Source organism: Macaca fascicularis, chromosome 8 (genome assembly GCF_037993035.2).
Source record: "Macaca fascicularis isolate 582-1 chromosome 8, T2T-MFA8v1.1".
NCBI lineage: Eukaryota > Metazoa > Chordata > Mammalia > Primates > Cercopithecidae > Macaca > Macaca fascicularis.
Genome location: NC_088382.1, coordinates 30,771,285 through 30,794,005, shown reverse-complemented (window position 1 = coordinate 30,794,005; position 22,721 = coordinate 30,771,285). Strand labels below are relative to the sequence as shown.

At 49.3% G+C, this 22,721-nt stretch overlaps 1 protein-coding gene across 3 annotated transcripts; it reads left to right on the top strand.

The window, feature by feature from the left end:
* Positions 1–4,480: 4,480 nt before the first annotated feature.
* Positions 4,481–21,924, top strand: CLU (clusterin). Of its 3 annotated transcripts, none has more exons than XM_005562916.4 (9): positions 4,481–4,785; positions 8,968–9,093; positions 10,488–10,636; positions 13,372–13,542; positions 14,561–14,972; positions 15,501–15,605; positions 19,859–20,088; positions 21,276–21,451; positions 21,671–21,924. In XM_005562916.4, exons 1-9 carry the CDS (start codon positions 4,557–4,559, stop codon positions 21,678–21,680), a joined length of 1,608 nt encoding a protein of 535 aa, XP_005562973.3. In that variant the 5' UTR covers positions 4,481–4,556; the 3' UTR covers positions 21,681–21,924. The 3 variants fall into 3 exon arrangements, with proteins under 3 accessions (XP_005562973.3, XP_045254003.2, XP_005562974.3); XM_045398068.2 differs by having other exon boundaries at positions 4,738–5,262; XM_005562917.4 differs by lacking the exon at positions 4,481–4,785 and adding an exon at positions 8,347–8,418.
* The last annotated feature ends 797 nt before the right edge of the window (positions 21,925–22,721 follow it).

Sequence of the window (22,721 nt, the reverse complement as noted above, 5' to 3'; positions counted from 1 at the left end):
TCCTGAATGGGAAGATGAGACACACCCACTGATGGAGTGAAAGTTTCTGGACTTTATGGAGGTCGGGGGAAAATCACTCAGAATACCTCTGTATCGTCTGTGGGCTGATTTCACTGGATATGATTTTATTAGCCACCAGTTTATCATGGGCCTGTAATTGATTAAATAAATGTATATACCCATTAAATAATTACAGCTTGGAAAGTGTTTCTTTTTTACTAAGGTTTTTTGTTTGTTTGTTTGTTTTTGTTGTTGTTTTGAGACAGAGTCTCTCTCTGTTGCCAGGCTGGAGTGCAGTGGCGCGATCTCAGCTCACTGCAACCTCCAGATCCCGGGTTCAAGTGATTCTCCTGCCTCAGCCTCCCAAGTATCTGGGACTACAGGCGCATACCACCATGCCCAGCTAATTTTTGTATTTTTAGTAGCGACGGGGTTTCACCACGTTGGCCAGGATGGTCTCTTGACCTCGTGATCCCCCCACGTTGGCCTCCTAAAGTGTTTGGATTACAGGTGTGAGCCACTGCGCCCAGCCTTTTACTAAGTCTTAAAAAAAAATAAAATTGACACAAGAATGGTACATATTTGTGGGGTACAATGTGATGTTTTGATATGTATACACATTGTGTAATGATCAAATTAGGGTAATTAGCAAATCCATCTCAAACGTTTCTTTGTGGCAAGAACATTGTAAGTTCTCTCTTCTACCTATGTTGAAATATACAATACATTATTCAAAAAATAACAGATGCTGGTGAGGTTGTGGATAAAAGGGAAGGCTAATGTACACTGTTGGTGGGAATGTAAATTAGTTCAACCATTTGGGAAAGCAGTGTGGCGATTCCTCAAAGAGCTAAAAACAGAATTAACATTTGACCCAGCAATCTCATTACTGGGTATATATAGGAATATAAATTGTTCTGCCATAAAGACACATGCACTCATATGTTCATTGCAGTGCTATTCTCAATAGCAGAGACATGGAATCAACCTAAATGCCCATCAGTGGCAGATGGATAAGGAAAATGTGGTACATATACACCATGGAATGCTATGCAGCCATAAAAAAGAACGAGATCATGTCTTCTGCAGGAACATGGATGGAGCTGGAGGCTGTTATTCTAAGTGAAGTAGCACAGGAATAGAAAACAACATTCCGCATGTTCTCATTTATAAGTGGGAGCTGAATGATGAGAACACATGGACACATAGAGGGGAGCAATAGACACTGGGGCCTAGATAAAGGTGGAGGGTGGGAGGAGGGAGAGAATCAGAAGAAACACCTTTTAGACACTAGGCTTAGTAGCTGGGTGAGGAAATAATCTGTACAACGAACCCTCATGACACAAGTTTACCTCTATAACAAACCTGCACGTTTACCCCTGAACCTAAAATAAAAGTTAAATAAAAAGAAATACACAATACATTATTGTTAACTATAGTCAACTCTGCTGTGCAACAGAATACCAGAACTTATCCCTCCCATCTGACTTTAACTGTGTACTGGTTGACCAATCTCTCATCATCCTCCCTCCCCACTCCCCTTAGAGAGTGATTCCCTTTTTATTTTATTTTATTTTTCAGAGACAGGGTCTCACTTTACTGCCCAGGCTGTCGTGCAGTGGTGCGATCATTGCTCACTGCAGCCTTGACCTCATGGGCCCAAGCGATCCTCCATCTCAGCTTCCTGAGTAGCTGAGATTGCAGGCGTGCACCACCATGCTTAGCTAATTTTTTATTTTTATTTTTTGTAGAAACGGGGTCTCGCGACGTTGCCCTGGCTGGTCTTGAACTCCTGGGCTCAAGCAATCCTCTCACCTTAGCCTCCCAAAGTTCTGGGATTACAGGCATGAGTCACCACGCCAATTTGAGAGTGATTCTTAATCACAGGCCACAGGATACTGCTCTTGCCCATTCCTAGTTTGTTCCAGCTGTATCAAACTGTTGGCTGAGCTGTGCTGCTCGTGGTGCTGAGCCAGACAAAGCCTGGTTGGGGATGTGTAATAAGGACACTGCGTAGCGAAGCAGCCCCAGAGACATCCAGGCAGCCAGAGATGGCGCACAAAGCATAAATAGATAAACAGATAAATGCAAGGGTCTTTACATGTCGCTCCCTGGCCCTCCCCATGGCCCCGACTCTCCAATAAAGGAAATCAAGCTAAAGCTATGATGGGAGACAGAGGATAAAGCAGCAGCACCTGCCAAGAAGATGATGCATTCTGTATGAATCAGCCCAGTGACTCAGCATCTGATAAAGCTTATTTGGAGTGTTTAGGGCAAGGGAAGGAGTGATTCTGCTCTGCTTTGTGTGCTCAGGCCCCCAGGCATTGGCTGGCCCAAGGCTCCCCGCTGACATTGGCTGGCCCAGGGCTGGGCCAAGAGTTTCAAGAGAGATGAGGTCCAGAATGCCAAAGGGCTGGGGAAAAGTCTGCAAACCATGGCAAGGCAAGGAGCTGCAAGCTTGGAGGTCACTGGGAAAAGCAGACTAAGTTGCCTTCAAATATCAGAAGGGGCACTATGGGAGAGAGAAGCTGGATTTTCTCTCTGTGGCTCCAGAGGGCAGAACTGGGCTCGGGATTGGCCCATACATGAGCCAGACTGTGACTCAATCAAAAAAGGCCCCAACTTTATCAAAAGCTTTACTAGATAAATGATTGCACGGAAGGTAGTGAGCTGCCTGTTATTGGTGGTGTTCAAACACGGGCAGGATGACCACCTGGTGCAGATGCTGGGGATGGAGTAGGAATCAGGCAGTGTGCAAGTCCTGAACCAATCAATCTCTATGATCTACTTAGAATATTAAACATCTGGTGATGCATTTATGGCGCTTTCAAAATTCACCCTTTTTTTCCCTCAAAGTTTGATCTTCTGAACCTTGTTTGATTAGTAGTGGGAATAATCAAGTAGTTATTCCCAAGGGATCAACTGTGACTCTGTGAATCATGCTATGTTCTCCCAAATCCTTTCTTCCTCTCCTCCCTTCCCCTAATTCAGATGGCTAAGGCAGATCTCACTGACTGACCTCCAAAGTCTAATTTTTAAAAATATAACTAGATTTATGCCTCCTGTTCCGGATGCTGGGGGAGCTACAGAACAGAAAAGTTACAAGGAGCGAGCTCAAAAACAATTCTGCTAACCTCAGGCATTGATAAGGAGGAGGCGCTGTCCACAGAAAATGTAGCTGTTACTGATAATTAGACTTCCTTTTTTTTTTTTTTTTTTTTTTTTAAAGAAAAATAAAGTGAAGCTTCTTCTGGGGCATTGTTTTTTTCTTCTGGGCTAATGTTCTTATACTTGGTTTGGCACTAGGTTAGGTTGCAGGGAGCCATGGAGATGATCCATTCCCGATTCTTTATTGTCCAGATGGAAGAAACCAAGGCCCAGGGGCAAAGTGATTGGTCCAAGGTCACCCAGTGTCTCGGGGCACACCTAGGACTGTAATCAGGCTTTCATGGACCTGGTCCGGGTTCTCCCACTTTTTCATGGACCTCGAAGATTCCCCCAGGCTGCCTCCTGAAAAGGGCTGGGGTCCTAGCGGCTCTAGGACATTGGGCAAACAAGGCGCTGGGCCTCCATGTTGTGCCTCCATAGTCCTGATCCTGAACGGGAAAACTCAGCCCCTGACCACACAGCTCTCCTTTAAGCCCCTTTGTTTCACACGGTTTTCAAAGTCTGCCACCCCCAGTGGGGCTGCCTGTGCCCACCCTGTCGACCCATTGCCCCAACTGTCAGCCCCTTGACTTCTCTCCTGGGGCTCAAACATCCCTGGCTCCAAAATGGACGGCTCAGTTTCTTCCCCAAGAATTAGCTGCACCTCCAGTGTTCCTGGATTTCCCCCTCCTTGTCAGGGGTTGGGGTGGCTGCCACAGGATTCTCCCTGCTCTCAGCAGAAGGAACTTCAGCAGTTGGAGACCAGCAAACCCCTCTGGACACAGATCTGATTTCTTAATTGGGAAGGCTCAGTGCAAAATAAAAATTCAGGGCCACTGGTTCAAAAACTATGAAGAATTTCAAGACTGTCACAGTAGCCCCTTAAACCAAACGTGGATCTGCGAGGGTCCCACACCCATGAAGCCCACCCTGCTTGGCTGGGTTCCAAGAGGATGGGGACAATGATTGCTTAAGCTCCGTGGATCAAGGAGCCCAGAGAGGCCTTCAGGCTCTCCACGTATCTGCTCTGATCACTCCTAAACACAATTCTGTTTCTTCCAGGCCTGGCGGCTCAGTCCAAGGACCTCATCAGTGTGATGTTTCCAGGAGAAGGCGTTTCAATACCTCCTGTGCCCTCTTCTCCAGCACAAGGCCCCTCTCCATCCCACCCTCTTTATGTCTGACTCTTTACTATTTAAATGGGCCAAGTGGCGCGTGTGTAATGTGAAGGTTAAGTTCAATGGGGCCAGGGAACTGTGAGACTGTGTTTTGGACTGGGACAGAGGGCCGGGCTAACCGCGTGAGAGGGGCGCCCAGCTGGGCAAGCGAGTTCAGGCTCTTCCCTCCCGGGAGCACCAAGCGGCCGCACCTCAGGGTCTCCCCTGGAGCCAGCACAGCCATTCGCGGTGATGATGCGCCCCCCGGCGCCCCTAGCCCGGTGCTGCACCGGCCCCCACCTCCCGGCTTCCAGAAAGCTCCCCTTGAGTTCCGCGGCATTCTTTGGGCGTGAGTCATGCAGGTTTGCAGCCAGCCCCAAAGGGGGTGTGTGCCAGCCGACCGCTATAAATAAGGCGCCTCCCAGTGCTCACCACGCGGCGTCGCCAGGAGGAGCGCGCGGGCACCGGGTGCCGCTGACCGGTGAGATGTCCCCATCTTCCCTACCCTTGCGCAGAGCTACACCGGGACGGATGGGCGGGCAGGGTTTGGTAGCCAGGCAGAGAGGGATGACAGAGCTCGCAGTCACAACCCTTGCGCTTTCGACGGAGCCCAGGAAGCCAGGGAGGGGAGGTGGCCGAAGCCCCATCACCAGGCAGCTGAACCAGGGGCCCCGGCGCAACCGCTGCCTGAGCGCACGAGCTCCAACCACAATTCTGTGGTGGATAAATAGAGCGGATATAATGATCATCCTTTCGCAAAGATGGGGAAACTGAGACTTGGAGACCTGCCGCGTTGCGGGAGACCCAGGCTAGCAGGTGACGGAGCTGGCCTGCACGGAGCTCCTTCCTGCAGCATGTCCCCTGCGAAGATGCGGATCTCTCAGTTGTGGCTCTCGGCTTGCATGCATGAGTCATCCAGTCTTCTTCTAAATTCTCTAGCTCTCTGGACACTGTGCCTGTAAGTATGAGCCTGCGGATTTAAGTATATGCTGCAACCACCGAAATCCTACTTTTTCTGCCTCCTAATGCATCTGAGGTGCATCAGAGAAAAGTCACACAAGCTCCACCAGGCCTCAGACCTCTGATTCCACGGTTTCATTTTACAGATGATAATCTGAGACCTGGAGAGGTTTAGGACTGGTGCCAACACTAAACAGCAAATAAGTATCAGAATTGGGATTACAGCCAAAGCCTCCTGACCTTCCAGAATTTCTGGACCTAGTTAAAAAAAAAAAAAAAAAAAAAGAAGCTGATTTTTATTTTTATTTTTTAAAGGGAGAGGTTAGGAATTTAAAGGTAAGTACAGATACAAAAAAAAAAAAAAAGATGCCCATGAGAATGTAAGTTATAATAGTAGTGGGGCATTGGGCACAACTGAAACGGCCAATCTTGTGAGAATAGTAAAATAAACTTGGGTCCGTGAGAAAGTGGAGTATTACATAGCCACAAAAGTATGTTGTTAAAGAATATTTGAAGATGGTGAATGTGAAGGATCTGATTGTATAAACTGCATGGAAGACAGAAGGAAATATACCACGGTGCTAACATTTGCCTCTGGGTGGTATGAATTACAGGTGACTATTTTTCTTATTTTCCTTTTGGTTTAGTTTTCTCCATTTGAAGAGGCAGATAGGAGCCGGGGCTTTGGGATTAAAACCCTCACCAGCCGTTGCCCTCTTCGCTGTCTTCCCGTCCTCCCCACAGCTCCCTGTTCATGGTCATTGATTTTCTTTCTTTCTCTTTCTTTCTTTCTTCCTTTCTTTCTTTTTCTTTCTTTTTCTTTCTTTCTTTCTTTCTTTCTTTCTCTTTCTTTCTTTCCTTCTTTCTCTCTCTCTTTTTCTTTCTTTCTTTCTCTTTCTTTCTTCTTTCTTCATTTCTTTCTATTATTATTATTATTATCATTATTATTTCTGAGATCAAATCACACTCTGTTGCCCAGGCTGGAGTGCAGTAGCAGGATCTCGGCTCACTGCAACCTCCGCCATCCAGATTCAAGCAATTCTCGTGTCTCAGCCTCTGAGTAGCTGGGACTACAAACACAAGCTGCTACACCCGGCTTATATTTGTATTTTTAGTAGAGACAGGGTTTCACCACCTTAGCCAGGCTGGTCTCGAACTCCTCAAGTAATCTGCCTGCCTTGGCCTCCCAAAGTGCCGGGATGACAGGCGTGAATCACTGCGCCCCACCAGGTCATTGATTTTCTTAAGCCTCCAGCCCTGCCCTGCTTGGAAATGTTTTGGGAAGTTGCTCAGTTCAAAGCTCCCAGGAGAGTGTGCCTGGAGCAGAGTTGCTCTCAAAGTCAGCCTGCTCCCCACCCCATCTCCTCCTCCTCTTCATCTGCACAGCCCCTTTGTCCACAGAACTGGCCTTTTCTGGTAGAAGGAGCAAGGCCAGGTGGTTTAAGCCTTCTTAGGGGGAATAAGGCTGTGTGGGAGTGCTGGGGACTCGAGGGCCTTGGCCTTGACATGGCTCTTCCACCCAGAGCAGCTGGCAGCCAGGCTCCCAGGAGGCAGAGGAGATGAGGGGGTGGTGAGTCTGAGCAAAGGAAAGGAGGTCGGCTCTGTAGTCATGGTTCTAGAACATTCCTCGGATCAGCAGCATCCACATCACCTGCAGACTGGCTGAAAAAGCCGATTCTGACTCAGAACCAACATTATAACCAGCCCTGCAGTGATTCATAAGTACGTTAAAAAGTGGTCAATCATTTCACCAAAGCAGAGCCACACAGTCCGGGGGACCACAGGTGGCCTCTGTGTGCTTGTCTCGGTTTTCCTGCCCCTCTCCAGACATGTTGATTAGACACTGCCAATGCCCAGCCTCAGACCTCAGTCTAATTTTGAAGTAGTCAGAATTTACTATGATTACATAAGACCCTCTTGTTTACAGAACACATTCTCCTCTCTGAGGTGTGGATTAGATCCATTTTACAGATGAAGAAACTGAGGCTCAGATATTTAAGTGACTTGGAATCAAGGAAAGAACACTGGACTAGGGGTCGGGAGGGCTGGGAGCTCATCCTGGGGTTACCATGAGCATGCTGTGGGCCCTAGGGAGTCCCATGCCCTCTCTGGGCTTCAGCCTCACTGCTAAGGTGGAGGGGTTGGGTGAGAGAACGACCCCCTTCCCAGCTCTGAGCTGGATGGCTCACCAGGGACCCCAGGCTCTCTATGCCCGCTGCTGAGTCTGGAATTCCTTTCCTGTATCTTGCCTTTGGCTGCCCCATTCTTCAGGGCCCAATACCCTGTCTTCTGGTCAGAACCTAGTTCTGAATGGGTTTTTCCAGAAGTTGTTGCTTTCAGGGGCCCCTGGCCGAGATGTTTCTGGCTGGCTTTTTCTCTCCGGCATGACAAAGGCTCTGTTCCTGCTGGAGGCATTTCAGGGCTCAGTGGGCAGCTGGGGCAGAGCCCGTGAGACCACAGCCTTCCTGGTGAGCCCGGTCTCCACCACCCACCCCGTCTGTGGGGAAGGCGCTGACCCCATCTCTTCTCCCACGCTGCTCCCTGGCTCTGTGTGTCTGATTACTTCTCGTGAGAGGCACTCCTTGTTAATGTGCTACTGAGTGTCCAGATGGGCCTGCTGAGTTGAGCGGGCTTTGGATGTGAACCATTGCAGGAAGGGGAACCCCACCTTCCTGTTGGTTTTGTTATGGGAAATGGGTGAGCTCAGATAAGCAGTTCTTAGGAGGGGAGATGGTAGGGGTGGGGTGCAGGGGGAGGGGTTTCTGTTTTATGCAACAGCCTCAGCTTCTGGGAAAGGGTCCATTGTGTAAGACCGGGGCTGTGGCCTGTGCCCCCTGGCTCAGGGCAGCCAGCCCAGTGGTGGCAGGAACACTGGCAGGGCAGCCTGCTGTGGGCTTAGAGGGGATGGGCCGTGTGGAGCGCCTGGCAGAGCAAAAGGACTCATCCTTCCAAAGGGAGTTTTCTCTGGGAAGGTTGCTCCTCGGGCTACTGCGAACTCGCTCTACTCTCTGAAGGGAATTGTCCTTCCTGGCTTCCACTACTTCCACCCCTGAAAGCACAGGCAGCCAGGTCCAAGCCTCCCACTAGGGATGCAGATGGATTCAGTGTGAAGGAATGGCTGCTGCTGCCTCCAGCTCTTGAAAATCAAGTTCAGGTGGTGCTGAGACCCCCTGGGGGCTGCAGCGCTGTGGTGGATGGGGAGTGTCTGCTGGGGTGAAGATTTAGATGCACAATGCAGAGGACGTGGCTGGTCTGTGGGATGCAGTCCCTCTGTGGAGGTGGCATGGGGAGGGACGGATGCGTGACCTAAGGCGGGTATTTTCAGTGTCTGACATGATCGATACCACTCTGGACAAGGAGGCCAGGATGCAGAAAGCCTGTGTGCCTCGCTGATTGCGGGGGAGGATGTGGCTTGGACAAGAGCCTGGCTCCTCCAATGCCAGGGTTCTTGTTTTGGCCACTCAACGTTGCTGTCCTGCAGTCCCTCCCTCTCTGCACCTCCTGCCTTCGCTTTCATTTGAGGTGTCCATGGCAAGTCTGGTTCTTTCCCCCATTTCCTCAGGAATAAAAGTGCAGCAGTGCCTGCTGTGGGGACAGCTGAGGGCAGTGAGGCCCTGGGGAGCTGCTGCAGGCGGCAGGTGGGCGGGACGCCAGCAGGCTGTCTAAGCTGTTCCCATGATGGTCTCCTGTTCTCTGCAAACAGAGGCGTGCGAGGACTCCAGAATTGGAGGCACGATGAAGACTCTGCTGCTGTTTGTGGGGCTACTGCTGACCTGGGAGAGTGGGCAGGTCCTGGGGGACCAGACGGTCTCGGACAATGAGCTCCAGGGTGAGTACACCAAGCGTGATGTTCCTCTGGCCACAGGGTGATGAGGTCAGAGGGCAGGGTAGCCAACTCCGCTCAGTGCCTCTCTATCAGGCCCCAGTGTTACAGACTGTTTTTATCTTTTGCACTGGGTCTGGGTGCCTGTGTCTGGGCCCCCTCTGAGCCTCTGCTCCCAGGCCCCTGGTTCAGGCTCTGCGTGCATTAGACTGCCGGCATTTGCAGGCATTTCCCAAGCACCTTCAGCTGCTGCATTTCATTCAGCTGTTCCCTTCCCAGGCCCCTTGGCCCAGCTCCCAGGCCTCCTCCACGAAGCTGTGTCTGGACCACTGGAGCTCTTATCCCTCTCCCCTTTGGAGTGCCCAGAGCTTGTCCCTCCTGTGAGCTGACTGCTTCTGCAGGATCATTGTTAAAAACCCAGATCAGACATGGGTGTGAGTCTGTTTCACCTCTTCTCAGCTGGGTGACTTTGGGCCACTATCTTGATCTCATGACACTTCCCCCACCCCCCGTTTTATTGAGATACAATTAACAAATAAAAATTGTGTGTATTTAAGGTATATGACATGATGTTTTGAAACGCACATACATTGAAATGATGACCACTTTGTATGGTGGGATGGTGGGAAGACTTAAAATCTACTCTCTTAGCAAATTTCCAGTTATAATATGGTGTTATTAACTATAAGCACCACCTGTATGTTAGACCTCCACAATGTACTCCTCCTACCTGATTGACACTTTGACCCTACCTATCATATCACACTTCCCATGTCTCCCTCTGTGAAGTGGGCATGGTAGGGGGCTGGAGCATTATGTAAACTGCACATGAAGTGTTTGGCGCAGTGCTTGGCATGGGATAAATACCAGTGAAGTAGCACTTATGTGACACAGTGTTTCACTGCATTTGTTATCAGTGCTACGCCTTATTTACTCATCTTATTCCTGTCACCTGGCACTGCATTGGAACAAAGAAATACACATGTCTGGTTAAACTGAACTCTAGAAAGATTTGTGTCCAAAATGACAAATTTTATATTTTGATGCTTCAGAGCTGACACTTCTGGTTTTTTTTTTTTTTTTTTCCTTGACAAGTTTCTTCTGCACCCGGCTCATTCTCCAGGGGCACATGGCAGTGGTTGGGCATAGCTCTGGGTGTGCCAGCTCCCATGGTCTGCATTTCTGAGCAGTAGGGTGTAGTCAGCAAGGAGCCTGTGATGGGAGCCTGTGCCAGGGAAAGGCTGGGGCCATGCTGCTGCCTGCCGGCAGGGGTGGGGGTCCCAGCCTTGACAGCCCCTGAACTGAACGGGCCTTTCTGGCCATTCCAGCTCATTCCAGGGTTACATCCCGAGGCCACGTCTTCTTCTTGCCTCATGCTACCTCTTGCACTTCTCTTGCAGAAATGTCTGATCAGGGAAGTAAGTACCTCAATAAGGAAATTCAAAATGCTGTCAACGGGGTGAAAGAGATAAAGACTCTCATAGAAAAGACAAACGAAGAGCGCAAGACACTGCTCAGCAACCTAGAGGAAGCCAAGAAGAAGAAAGAGGTCAGGAGAAGCCACGAACGCCGCCCTGCCTCGACCATCCCACTGGAAAGGAGGGAGGGGGTCACTGCACGGTGCCTTGCTGGGTTGCCATGGTGACCCGCGGTCCTCCCAGGCTGTGTCAGCTGATGCTGGGGCTGTAGTTAAGAAGTAGGAAAGGTTCATTCGCTTTTGAAAGCATCAGGGAGTGAGATCTTGGATCAGGTTTTGTTATAAGCCTGGCCCAGGGCCTAATGCCCAGATTCATTTCAATAGATGCTTCTAAACCCTGACCACGTAGTAGTTCCAAGCAGGCTCTGGATGGGGTGGCGGCGGGGGCCCAGACGGGGGTGGTGTCCAACCTTCAGGAAGCTTATCTAGTCGGGTTGATACGGTTAGGGTTAAGGCAGGCACACTGCACCCCACGTCTTCCTAGAGTTCTGGACTACTTCATGAAGAAACATCTTAAGCCCAGTAGTGGATATAGCAGGTCTAGCCTGTGCTTAATGATTCGACAAAACTAAAACACTATAATTCAATGAACAACTTATTTAAGAAATCAAGTCTCCTTAAGAGTATCCTACAAACCTCCTCTCACGGTCGCCCTACTTCAGATGCTAAGATGTAGCTACCTGCCAGCTTCATGATCCATCATGCATGTTAAAAGCATTTCAAAGGCTCTGAGATGTTGTGCAGTAAAGAAACCTGTGTAACTCCATGAAACCCAGAGTTTTCCAAATTGACCAGGGAATTCATTTTTTTTTTTTTTCTGGCTGCTTTGAGCACAGCTCCATGGAAGCCACTTCAGGGAATGCTGGCCTGGATGCAGCTCTACCTTTTTTTCAAGCTTCATGCCCTTTCTTGGCCTCAGTATCAGTTCTCAGCGTTCTTTTTTTTTTTTTTTTTTTGAGATGGAGTCTTGCTCTGTTGCCCAGGCTGGAGTGCAATGGCACAATCTCAGCTCACTGCAACCTCCACCTCCAGGGTTCAAGTGATTCCCCGCCTCAGCCTCCTGAGTAGCTGGGATTACAGGCACGCGCCACCACACCCAGCTAATTTTTTGTATTTTTAGTAGAGGTGGGGTTTCACCATATTGGCCAGGCTGGTCTCGAACTCTTAACTTTGGCCTCTTGGTCTGCCTGCCTTGGCCTCCCACAGTGCTGGGATTAACAGGCCAGTTCTCACCATTCTGTGAGAATCCTCAAATAGCTCCTGGGGAAGGAGCATGTCTCATGCTCACACTTTTGTGGTTATCACTGGAGTTTGACCTTCAACAATTCTGGTTTTATAATAAAGCACATCACATTTGGAGAAAAGAGCGTGTCTCAAAGAGCTACAACTAAGAGCTACTTCTTAGTTGAGGAGTAGGTGAGCCAGAAGGAAAGGAAGTAGGCAGCATGGGTGGCACTTGTGTCTTGGCTCAGAGGGAGGTGGGCTGTCTTTGCCCAGCAGGGAACAGGGGATGATGGAGCAGGACAAAGACCTCACGTAACTCTGGGGTGTGGATAGGCTAATTTTTTTTTGAAGACTAACACACTTATTTATAGAGACTTTAATATAGAAAAGTAGAAGAGGAAAAGTTTTTCCATAATCCTTTTGCCCAAGGACAAGTCACTGTTAACATTTGATCTATTTCTTCCTATTCTTTTCCTCTGTGCTTTTTTGACAGTGGCTATGCACAAAATTATGAATTTTTCACATAAACAGTACATATGATAATATTCAAAATGGACTATAAACATCCTTTGTAATGATGTACCATTTACTCTTTGTAGGAACCACAGTTTGTTTAACCTGTCTCTTTTAAGCATCTGGGTTGATTCTGATTTTATTTTTTTTGCCATAAGTTAATACTGTACCGAATATTTTTAAGCATCTTTTTCTTTGTCAGGGGATTCCTTTGAGATAGAGTCTTTGTTTTGTTTTGTTTTGTTTTTTGAGACAGAGTCTCGCTCTGTCACCCAGGCTGGAGTGTAGTGGTTTGATCTCGGTTCACTGCAACCTCCGCCTTGTGGGTTCAAGCGATTCTCCTGCCTCAGCATCCCAAGTAGCTGGGAGTGCAGGTGCGCACCACCACACCAGCTAATTTTTGTATTTTTAGTAGAGACGGGGTTTCACCATGTTGGCCAGGCTGGTCTCGAACTTCTGACCTCAAGTAATATGCCCGCCTTGGCCTCCCAAAGTGCTGGGATTACAGGTGTGAGCCGCTGCACCTGGCCTGAGATAGATTCTTAGAGAATTATTGGGTCAAATGGCAAGGACCCATTAGAGAATTTTGACAGCTGGTGTGGCTTTGGTGTTGAAAGCCTGCCATTCCCTTTGCATGCCAGGGGGCATGGTTGCAATAGAAAGATAAGATTCAGGGAGTCTGCAGCCTGCTTTGGAAGATGAAATTTAAATACCAGAAGCAGAGAATAGAAAATGAGGCTTCAGTGAGAGGGTAGTCACTGAGTAGATGATCAGCGCACTAAATCAGAGAGAGGTGCTGTCCACATGGGTTCCAGGAGCTGGGAAGCTTCTAGGAGTTAGGGAACAGTTGGATCTTAAAGGGTGAGTGGATTCTTCAAGCCAGTGGGAAGGGGATTCCAGGTGGGTGAATGAAGGGAAGCCTGAACTGGAGCAGGGGTGCACACTTGCATGCTGGGTGGCCATCCTGTGGGAAGGCCTGCCCTGGGCAGAGGGCCTGGCACCCAGCACCTCCTTGAGTGTGTGAGCCTGTGGTCTCTGTGTGGCTCAGCCAGCCTCGTGTCTTCCTGTAGGATGCCCTAAATGAGACCAGGGAATCAGAGACAAAGCTGAAGGAGTTCCCAGGAGTGTGCAATGAGACCATGATGGCCCTCTGGGAAGAGTGTAAGCCCTGCCTGAAACAGACCTGCATGAAGTTCTACGCACGCGTCTGCAGAAGTGGCTCGGGCCTGGTTGGCCGCCAGGTGAAAAGGGACACATCAGTGGCCAAGGCTGAGTGGGGAAGGACGGGAGCCTAGTGAAATATGCTTCATTCCACATGCCAGATGCAATTGATTAGTATTGGCTGGCTGCATTGGGTCCCAGAGTGCCATGCTCCATTGGTGATGTCTGGCATGAGTAGTGAGAGTGGAGTCATCAAAAGGATGTAGGCCAGGTATCTACCTTCTCTTAGAAAACTCATGCAGCAGTGCTTAGCTGGATGACATAACCGCTTTGTGGGATGGCAGAGCCCTGTGTCCACTTATGTGGAAGGATTTAAGAATTTTTTTTTTTTTTTTTGAGACAGGGTCTCACTCTGTCACCCAGGCTGGGGTGCAGTGGTGTGATCATGTTTCACTGCAGCTTTGACCTCCTGGGTTCAGGTGATCCTCCCACCTCAGCCTCCTAAGTAGCTGGGACCAGAGGCACACACCACCATACCCAGCTAAGTTTTGTATTTTTGTTGTAAACATGGGGTTTGGCCAAGTTGCCCCGGCTGGTCTCAAACTCCTAAGCTCAATAATCCTCCGACCTCAGCCTCCCAAATTGTTGGGATTACAGATGTGTGCCACTGTGCCCAGCCAATGTAAGATTTTTTTAGTGTATTAGTATTGCTCCTGTCCTCTGCTGCAGGGCTTTTTTGATTGGGACTCAGTGAATTGCTCCAGTCCCTGAAGTCACATCAGTTGGCCCTTAGCTGAGCAGGGGGTGGATATCATTGGTGGCCAAAGATGACCGTGGATGAACCTGAAATGTTGGGCCTTGTGACTCTTATGGCCTCCCAGGTGTCTCAAAACTGTCCCCCATGGAGGGAGGTAAAAGGAAAGGGCATGGACCTGACAGTTGGGGTGCTGGGGGCTGGTCCCGCTGGGCTGTTGGTCACTTGCTGTGTGACTGTTACAGCCATGGGCAGGGCCTGGCCTGGCTCCCGAGGGAGTGGGAGGCCAGAAGGCCATGGCCTTGGTGAGCTTCTCCTAATTGTGCCCATGCTGGCTGTCCCAGCTCGAGGAGTTCCTGAACCAGAGCTCACCCTTCTACTTCTGGATAAACGGCGACCGCATAGACTCCCTGCTGGAGAACGACCGGCAGCAGACACACATGATGGATGTCATGCAGGACCGCTTCAGCCGCGCATCCAGCATCATGGACGAGCTCTTCCAGGACAGGTTCTTCGCCCGGGAGCCCCAGGACTCCTACCACTTCCTGCCCTTCAGCCTGCCCCACCGGAGGCCTCACTTCTTCTTTCCCAAGTCCCGCATCGTCCGCAGCTTGATGCCCTTTTCTCCCTATGAGCCCCTGAACTTCCACGCCATGTTCCAGCCCTTCCTTGAGATGATACACGAGGCTCAGCAGGCCATGGACATCCACTTCCACAGCCCGGCCTTCCAGCACCCGCCCACGGAATTCATACGAGGTGAGAAGGGGTGGAAGCTCACGGCCTTTTGAGTAACCCGTTAGATGCTGAGAACCATGCCGAGGGCTCAGTGGGTGTCATCTCGATTTTTCCCCAGCAATATCACAAGGGTGATATTATCCTTATTTAAAGAGGAAGAAAAGTGAGCTGGGCATGGTGGCTCATGCCTGTGATGCCAGCACTTTGGGCGGCCAAGGCGGGAGGATCACTTGAGGCCAGGAATTTGAGACCAGCCTGGCCAAGACAGTGAGATCCTCTCTCTACAAAAATAAAAACTTAAAAAAATTAACCGGGTGTGGTGGTGCACACCTGTAGTCCCAGCTACTTGGGAGGCTGGGGCAAGAGAGTCACCTGAGCCTAGAAGTTGGAGGCTGCAGTGATCTATGATTACACCATTGCACTCCAGCCTGGGCAACAGAGTGAGACTCTGTCTCTAAATAAAAAATAAATAAAAATAACAATAGGAATCAGTGGGTTCCATCTCTGCATGGCTGGATGACTGACTCTTCTTCCCTCGTGTGTCCCCAGAAGGTGACGACGACCGGACTGTGTGCCGGGAGATCCGCCACAACTCCACGGGCTGCCTGCGGATGAAGGACCAGTGTGACAAGTGCCGGGAGATCTTGTCTGTGGGTGAGTCGGGGTCCAGACCACAAGCTGCCCCTTCCTATACCTTTTGTCCTGGGGTCACTGGGGCCTCACTGGTACTGCCTTTATGGTGTCAGACAGATAAGCGTTTGGATTCCAGCTCTGCCGCCTTTGAGCTGTGACCTGGGGCAGGTCCTGAGCTTCACGCGGCTTGGGTTCCTCATCTTAGAATGAGAGGATGATGCGAGGCTGTCCCTGAAGTCGGTGAGACGTCGATAGAGATGTAAAAGTGCCCTCCACCCCATCGGGCCCGTGTTGAAAAAAGCTTGTCGAAAAAAGTCATCCCCCTGGGACTCCCCAGTGATTCTGTTCCCAAGTGCCAAGCATTGTAGGCATCTTCATTTTCCTCTGCAGATTATGAAATTGCAGACAGTATGTATTTTGTTTAACAAAACTGACCAGAGGCCAGGCACTGTTCTAAACACTCGACATACATTTCCTCAGAATGACCCTCTGAGGAAACTGAGCCGTAAAAAGGTTAACAACTTATCCAAGATTGACCCCGACATGGGTAGCTGGGCTTCAATCCTAGGGCACTGTGTTCTCTCCCAGGGCCCCTCGCAGCCTCTGGCCACAGAAGTCACAGATCTCAGTACCTGGGAATCCAAGCAACAGTCCCTTTGGTTGGCTGGTTGGTCCCCTAGGCAAAGGGAATATTTCCCTTCAACTGTCTCCCTCCGTTTCATCAGCTCTCTTTATGGGTTAACTTCTTTCCACTTAGAGATAACAGCTGTGACAGTGTTCGGACTAGTTCCTGGTACACAGCAGTTCATACTCAGAAAGAGTTAATTGTTTCCCCTTGTAAACAGCTCATCGGTCTGGTGGCTTTGCTCTTACTTAATGCTTAGTTTGAGTTTCCCATGGCAGGCCGCCAGGGTCTAGTTAAACATTCCTAGCCTCACTCCTGTAATTTTAGAAGCCACTGCAAAATAAACAGTCGTGCTTTAAGAGGCTGAAGTGTAAGTCGCTGCAGATGAGTGCACAACCAGGCCTTGGGGTTTTTTCTATAAAAATATCATAGAGTGGCATCAATTACATGGTACCTCACCACAAGAAAGTTAGTCACGTTAGGGCCTGAAGAAAAGATGTCCAGATGCCTGGGCCCAGGTTGGACCTCTTGTGCTGATTTTTACTCTGTTGTTGCAGGCTGGGCTCAGGTCTGGCGCCAATCTTAATCGTCATTGATTACAGCTGAGAGTGCAGCTGGTGCCAGTCTTACCAGTCATTGATTATAGCTGGAGTACAGTGGTTCTATCTTGGCTCACTGCAACCTCTGCCTCCTGGGTTCAAGTGATTCTCCTGCCTCAGCCTCCCCAGTAGCTGGGAGTGCAGGTGTGCACCACCACACCTAGCTAATTTTTGTATTTTTAGTAGAGACAGGGTTTCACTTTGCTGGCCAGGCTGGTCTTGAATTCCTGACCTCAAGTAATCTGCCCGCCTCAGCCTCCCAAAGTTCTGGGATTACAGGTGTGAGCCACCGTGCCTGGCCTGAGATAGATTCTTAGAGGATTATTGGTAAGAGTAATTCTGTAAGCTGAGCTAAATAGTCCACACTGAAGAGGACTGCCTACTGTTATTTAAGGTGCTTGCAACCATATAAGCATGTACTGCCTGGGACCTCTAGATCAGGATTTCTCAATTTCAGTGCTATTGATTTTTTTTTTTTTTTTTTTTTTTTTGAGACAGGGTCGCTCTCTATCACCCAGTGGCTGCAGCCTGATCCACCTGCCTCAGCCTCCTGAGTAACAGACTACACGGGTGCGCCACCATGCTTGGCTAATTTTTTTATTTTTAGTAGAGATGGGGTCTTGCTATGTTGCCCAAGCTGGTCTCCAACTCCTGGGCTCAAGTGATCCTCCTACCTCGGCCTCCCAGAGTGCTGGGATTACAGGTGTGAGCAGTGCCGACATTTTGGGCCAGGTCATTCTTTGTCGTGGGGGGCTGTCCTGAGCAGTCACGGGTGTTTGGCAGCACTCCTGGCCTCTACCCACTAGAGGGCAGCAGCTCCCTTCCCTTCGTTGTGACAACTAACTTCAGAACTTGCTAAATCTCCCTGGGCGACAGCGTCACCCCAGTAGAGAACCTCTATTCTAGACTAATCCTCGGCTCTCAAGGATTTTTCTTATTTTATTTTATTTATTTATTTTTTTAAGACAGAGTCTCACTCTATCACCCAGGCTGGAATGCGGCAGCACAGTCTTCACTCACTGCAACCTCTGCTTCCTGGGTTCAAGCGATTCTCCTGCCCCAGCCTCCTGTGTAGCTGGGATTACAGGTGTGCGCCACCATGCCTGGCTAATTTTTGTATTTTTAATAGAGACAGGGTTTCACCATATTGGCCAGGCTGGTCTCAAACTCGTGACCTCAAGTGATCAGCCTGCCTCAGCCTCCCAAAGTGCTGGGATTACAGGTGTGAGCCACCACGCCTGGCTGATTTTTTTTATTTTTAAATTATTTTTTGGTAAAATAGTGAAGATTATTCATTACATGTTTATTTTCAACCTGGCATCTTGTTAGTAATTCTGTTTCTTTCCCCACCTAACATTTTATTTTACTATAAATAATTGCAGTCATCATCCTAAAGCATAGGCACAATCTCCCTTCCCCTAACTCACATCCGATATACCTGCCTCTGGATATTTTTGAAATAACTTAGGGGGAGAAAAATAGTAGTTTTAAGAGCTAGTGGGCAGTTTCCAGCTCTTAATGAATCTGGCAACCTGCAGCTCAGGGCCAAGAGGAATGAATTCTCTTTTCCCTGCCCTCTTGATGAACTCAGTGACCAGCCATGGGCGGGCAGGTGGGCGGGCAAGGACCCCTGGCCACCAGGTGCCAGTGTGTCAGCTGCATGAACTCTTGGCACCGGAACTGCCACCTCTGCAGACATGCTCAAAAGACAAACTTGGACTGGGTGCATTGGCTCATGCCTGTAATCCCAGCACTTTGAGAGGCCGAGGTGGGCGGGTCCCCTGAGGTCAGGAGTTTGAGACCAGCCTGGCCAACATGGTGAAACCTCGTCTCTCCTAAAAATACAAAAAAATCACCCGGGGGTGGTGGCAGGCACCTGTAATCCCAGCTACTCTGGAGGCTGAGGCAGGAGAATTGCTTGAACCCGGGAGGTGGAGGTTGCAGTGAGCCAGGTCATGCCATTGCACTCCAGCCTGGGCAACAAGAGTGAAACTATCTCAAAAAAAAAAAAAAAAAAAAAAAAAGACAAGCTTAGAGGATTGTCCAGAACCACAGACCCAGGGTAGGAAGAGCCCAGGCTTTGGAGCTGAAGACCCTGGTTCGATCCTGGGCCCAGAGATCATTTCTTCTATGGCTGTAGGTAAGCTACTTATTACTACTTCTGTGGGCCTCAGTTTCATTATTGGTCAAATAGGAGTGCTAATCCTTAAGTCAGAACAGATCCAATTCTTAGGGAAAAAGGATATCCAGAGAGAACTTTCTGTGGTGTCTGGTGGTACCACACAGGTGGTACCACACAAATGGCAGCTGTGAGTAATATTCCTCCTCTTTGGAAATGATTCCTGGGAGGGACTAGGGCAGTGAGAGCCACTCCAGATCTGAGAACATGGAGAACTTGAGATCAGTGCTTTTGGAAGTGTGGTCAACACAGTTTGTCACCAAAGAGATAACGGTCTGGCACCCAAAGATAAATCAATGATGTCATGAAGCACACTGTTTAGGTCAGTTGACATATTTTTCCAGAGCAAGGCTTCTCAGGCTGGGCATGGTGGCTCACACCTGTAATCCCAGCACTTTCGGCAGATTGGTTGAGCCCAGGAGTTTGAGACCAGCCTGGGAAACATAGAGAAACCCCATCTCTACAAAAAATGCAAAAATTAACTGGGCATGGTGGCATGTGCCTATAGCCCCAGCTACTCAGGAGGCTGAGGTTGGAGGATAGCCTAAGTGTGGGAAGTCGAGGCTGCAGTGAGCCAAGATCTCGCCACTGTACTCCAGCCTAGGCAACAGAGCAAAACTCTGTCTCAAAAAAACAAAAACAAAAACAAAAAACCCAAAAGACTTTCTGGATGATGGAAGCAGCATCTAGATTCATAGTCTGAGGCAAAACCTTTATTTTGTTGTGGACAATTCCAGTTTGTGGCCCTTCCCTTAGGGAAGCACTGCTTTTGTTCCCGGCTGCATGTCCTGACTTCCATTCATTCATACTTCTATCCCTTTGTAGCCTTTCCTTCACACCTCTGCCTTTCATTTCTTCCATCTCTGGGCAGACTGTTCGGCCAACAACCCCGCCCAGGCTCAGCTGCGGCGGGAGCTCAGTGAGTCCCTCCAGGTCGCTGAGAGGTTGACCAGGAAATACAACGAGCTGCTGCAGTCCTACCAGTGGAAGATGCTCAACACCTCCTCCTTGCTGGAGCAGCTGAACGAGCAGTTTAACTGGGTGTCCCAGCTGGCAAACCTCACGCAAGGCGAAGACCAGTACTATCTGCGGGTCACCACGGTGAGCTGTGTCCCAGCCACATGCTGTGGTTGGGGACCCTGAGCTGTGATCGGGAGCAGGGGCACGTGTGCTTTTGACCAAGCATTTCTCACACGGCAGGAAATAGAAAACGTTAGGTGCCCTTGTTGCCTTGAAGCCTCATCACCCACTCAGGGAAAATATAACTCTATTTTACAGAGGAGCAAATTAAGAGAGGTTCCACAGCTTGGCCCAGGTCCAAGGTGTGATAGCTGATGGGTGACTTGGGTGGGTGTTCGAACCTGACTGCCTGACTGCCAAGCCTGTATTTTGTTGTTGTTGTTTTTGTTTTGGTGCACAGACCTATGAATAAACCAGAAGCCTCTGTTCTTTCCTCAAAGCTACATGGCTGCCCTCTGGCATGTAAAATGGCTTGTGAATTAGTACATCATTCTCTGCCAGTGATAAAAACTTCTCTCTCGGCCAGATATGGTGGCTCATGCGTGTAATCCCAGCACTTTGGGAGGCCGAGGCAAGAGGATTACTTGAGGCTAGGAATTTGAGACCAGTCTGGGCAACATAGCAAGATTCCCTCTCTACAAAAAATACAAAAATCAGCCAGGTGTGGTGGCACACACTTGTAGTCCCAGCTATTCAGGAGGCTGAGGTGGGAGGATTGCCTGAGCCCAGAGGTGGAGGCTGCGGTGAGCTGTGATCACACCATGGCACTCCAGCCTGGGTGAAGAGTGAGACTCTGTCTCTTAAAACAAACAAACAAACCAAAAGAAAAAACCAAAATAAAATATAAAATAAAAAAATCAAATAAAAAACACTTATTTCTAGTACTGGGCACCCTTCTTTTTCTTTTCTTTCTTCCCTCCAGGTCCCCTGGATTCCTTTTCTACTCTAGTCTGACCTACTCTAGAGTAGACATCTACTCTAGTCAATGGCTGCCCAGAGCAAATGTTTGGAAACCACTTTTATTCTTTGGGGTGCTCCCTGGGCTGGTCATTTGCAGATGGCATTTGCCCCAACACATGAGTGTCTGGGAACCAGCTCACTTGTCCACTGAGCTGTAGTGATGTCTAGATGCGTAAGAAGCACTGGGGTCAGCGCTCTGGGTTTTCTCAGAGGAGCGGGAGGACTTTCCTATCAGAAGCCTGACTTCTGTTGCAAAATGCACACATTTTGACCACAGTGTTTCAGCTCTTTTCTTTTGTTCAATTTAGGTGGCTTCCCACACTTCTGACTCAGGTGTTCCTTCCGGTGTCACTGAGGTGGTCGTGAAGCTCTTTGACTCTGATCCCATCACTGTGACGGTCCCTGTAGAGGTCTCCAGGAAGAACCCTAAATTTATGGAGACTGTGGTGGAGAAAGCGCTGCAGGAATACCGCAAAAAGCAAAGGTGAGCAGGCGGGCCTTTCCTGCCAGCCTGCAGGGCCCAGTGAGTCTCTGGGAGCCAAAAAAACAAAAACAAAAAACCAGACGAAGTGCAGACTCCATAGCCTGGTGGGAATGACTCCACCTGGAGCCAGAGCCCAAGAACAAAGCCAGGAAGTTACTGGGAATTTTATTTTTCCTTTGGAGGATGTTTTATTTGGTGGATAACTCTTTTTTATTTCAGGGAGAAGTGAGATGTAAATGTTGCTTTTGGACCTACGGGGGCATCTGAGTCCAGCTCCCCCGAGATGAGCTGCAGCCCCCCAGAGAGAGCTCTGCATGTCACCAAGTGACCAGGCCCCAGCCTCCAGGCCCCCAACTTCGCCCAGCCACTCCCCGCTCTGGATCCTGCACGATAACACTCGAATCTGCTGCTCATGGGAAGAACAGAACTGCTCCTGCATGCAACTAATTCAATAAAACTGTCTTGTGAGCTGAGTGCATGGAGGGTCCTCTTTTTATGTTGAGTTGCTGCGTCCCGGCATGCCTTCATTTTGCTACTGGGGGTGGGCGGTGGGGTGGGGGGGTTGGGGTGGAAAATAAGTAAAAACAAAAAAGCAGTGGCTAAGATGCTACAGGGACTGTCATACGGTGGAGAATAAAAGGGATATGATGACAAGGTTGATCCACTTCAAGAATTGCTTGCTTTCAGGAAGAGAGATGTGTTTCAACAAGCCGACTAAAATATATTCCTGAAAACTGAAGCTTTTCTGTTCTATTATAAAACTGTCGGCCGGGCGCGGTGGCTCAAGCCTGTAACCCCAGCACTTTGGGAGGCCGAGACAGGCGGATCATGAGGTCAGGAGATCGAGACCATCCTGGGTAATACGGTGAAACCCCATCTCTACTAAAAAATACAAAAAACTAGCTGGGCGAGGTGGCGGGCGCCTGTAGTCCTAGCTACACGGGAGGCTGAGGCAGGAGAATGGCGTAAACCCGGGAGGCGGAGCTTGCAGTGAGCTGAGATCCAGCTACTGCACTCCTGCCCGGGTGACAGAGCAAGACTCAGTCTCAAAAAAAAAAAAAAAAAACAACAAAACTGTCGATGTATTCTGACCAAGGCGTGGCAATCTCCTAAAGGAATATGCTGAAAGTTAAGGCGAAGAAGCAGTAACAGTAAGGTATACTTGGTATTATAATGCAAAATTGATGTTTTCCTTGTGAAAACATTTGGTGCCCAGAAGTCCAAATGACCAGTTTTATTTGTAAGAGCTGTTACTTCTGCAGCAGTTTTA

Bases quoted from the DNA above. Each gene is read 5' to 3' on its own strand.
- CLU (XM_005562916.4), top strand. From the start codon at position 4,557: ATGATGCGCCCCCCGGCGCCCCTAGCCCGGTGCTGCACCGGCCCCCAC. The intron at 4,786-8,967 runs GTGAGATGTCCC...CTCTGCAAACAG, and splicing joins GCACCGGGTGCCGCTGACCG to AGGCGTGCGAGGACTCCAGA. The intron at 13,543-14,560 runs GTGAAAAGGGAC...TGGCTGTCCCAG, and splicing joins CGGGCCTGGTTGGCCGCCAG to CTCGAGGAGTTCCTGAACCA.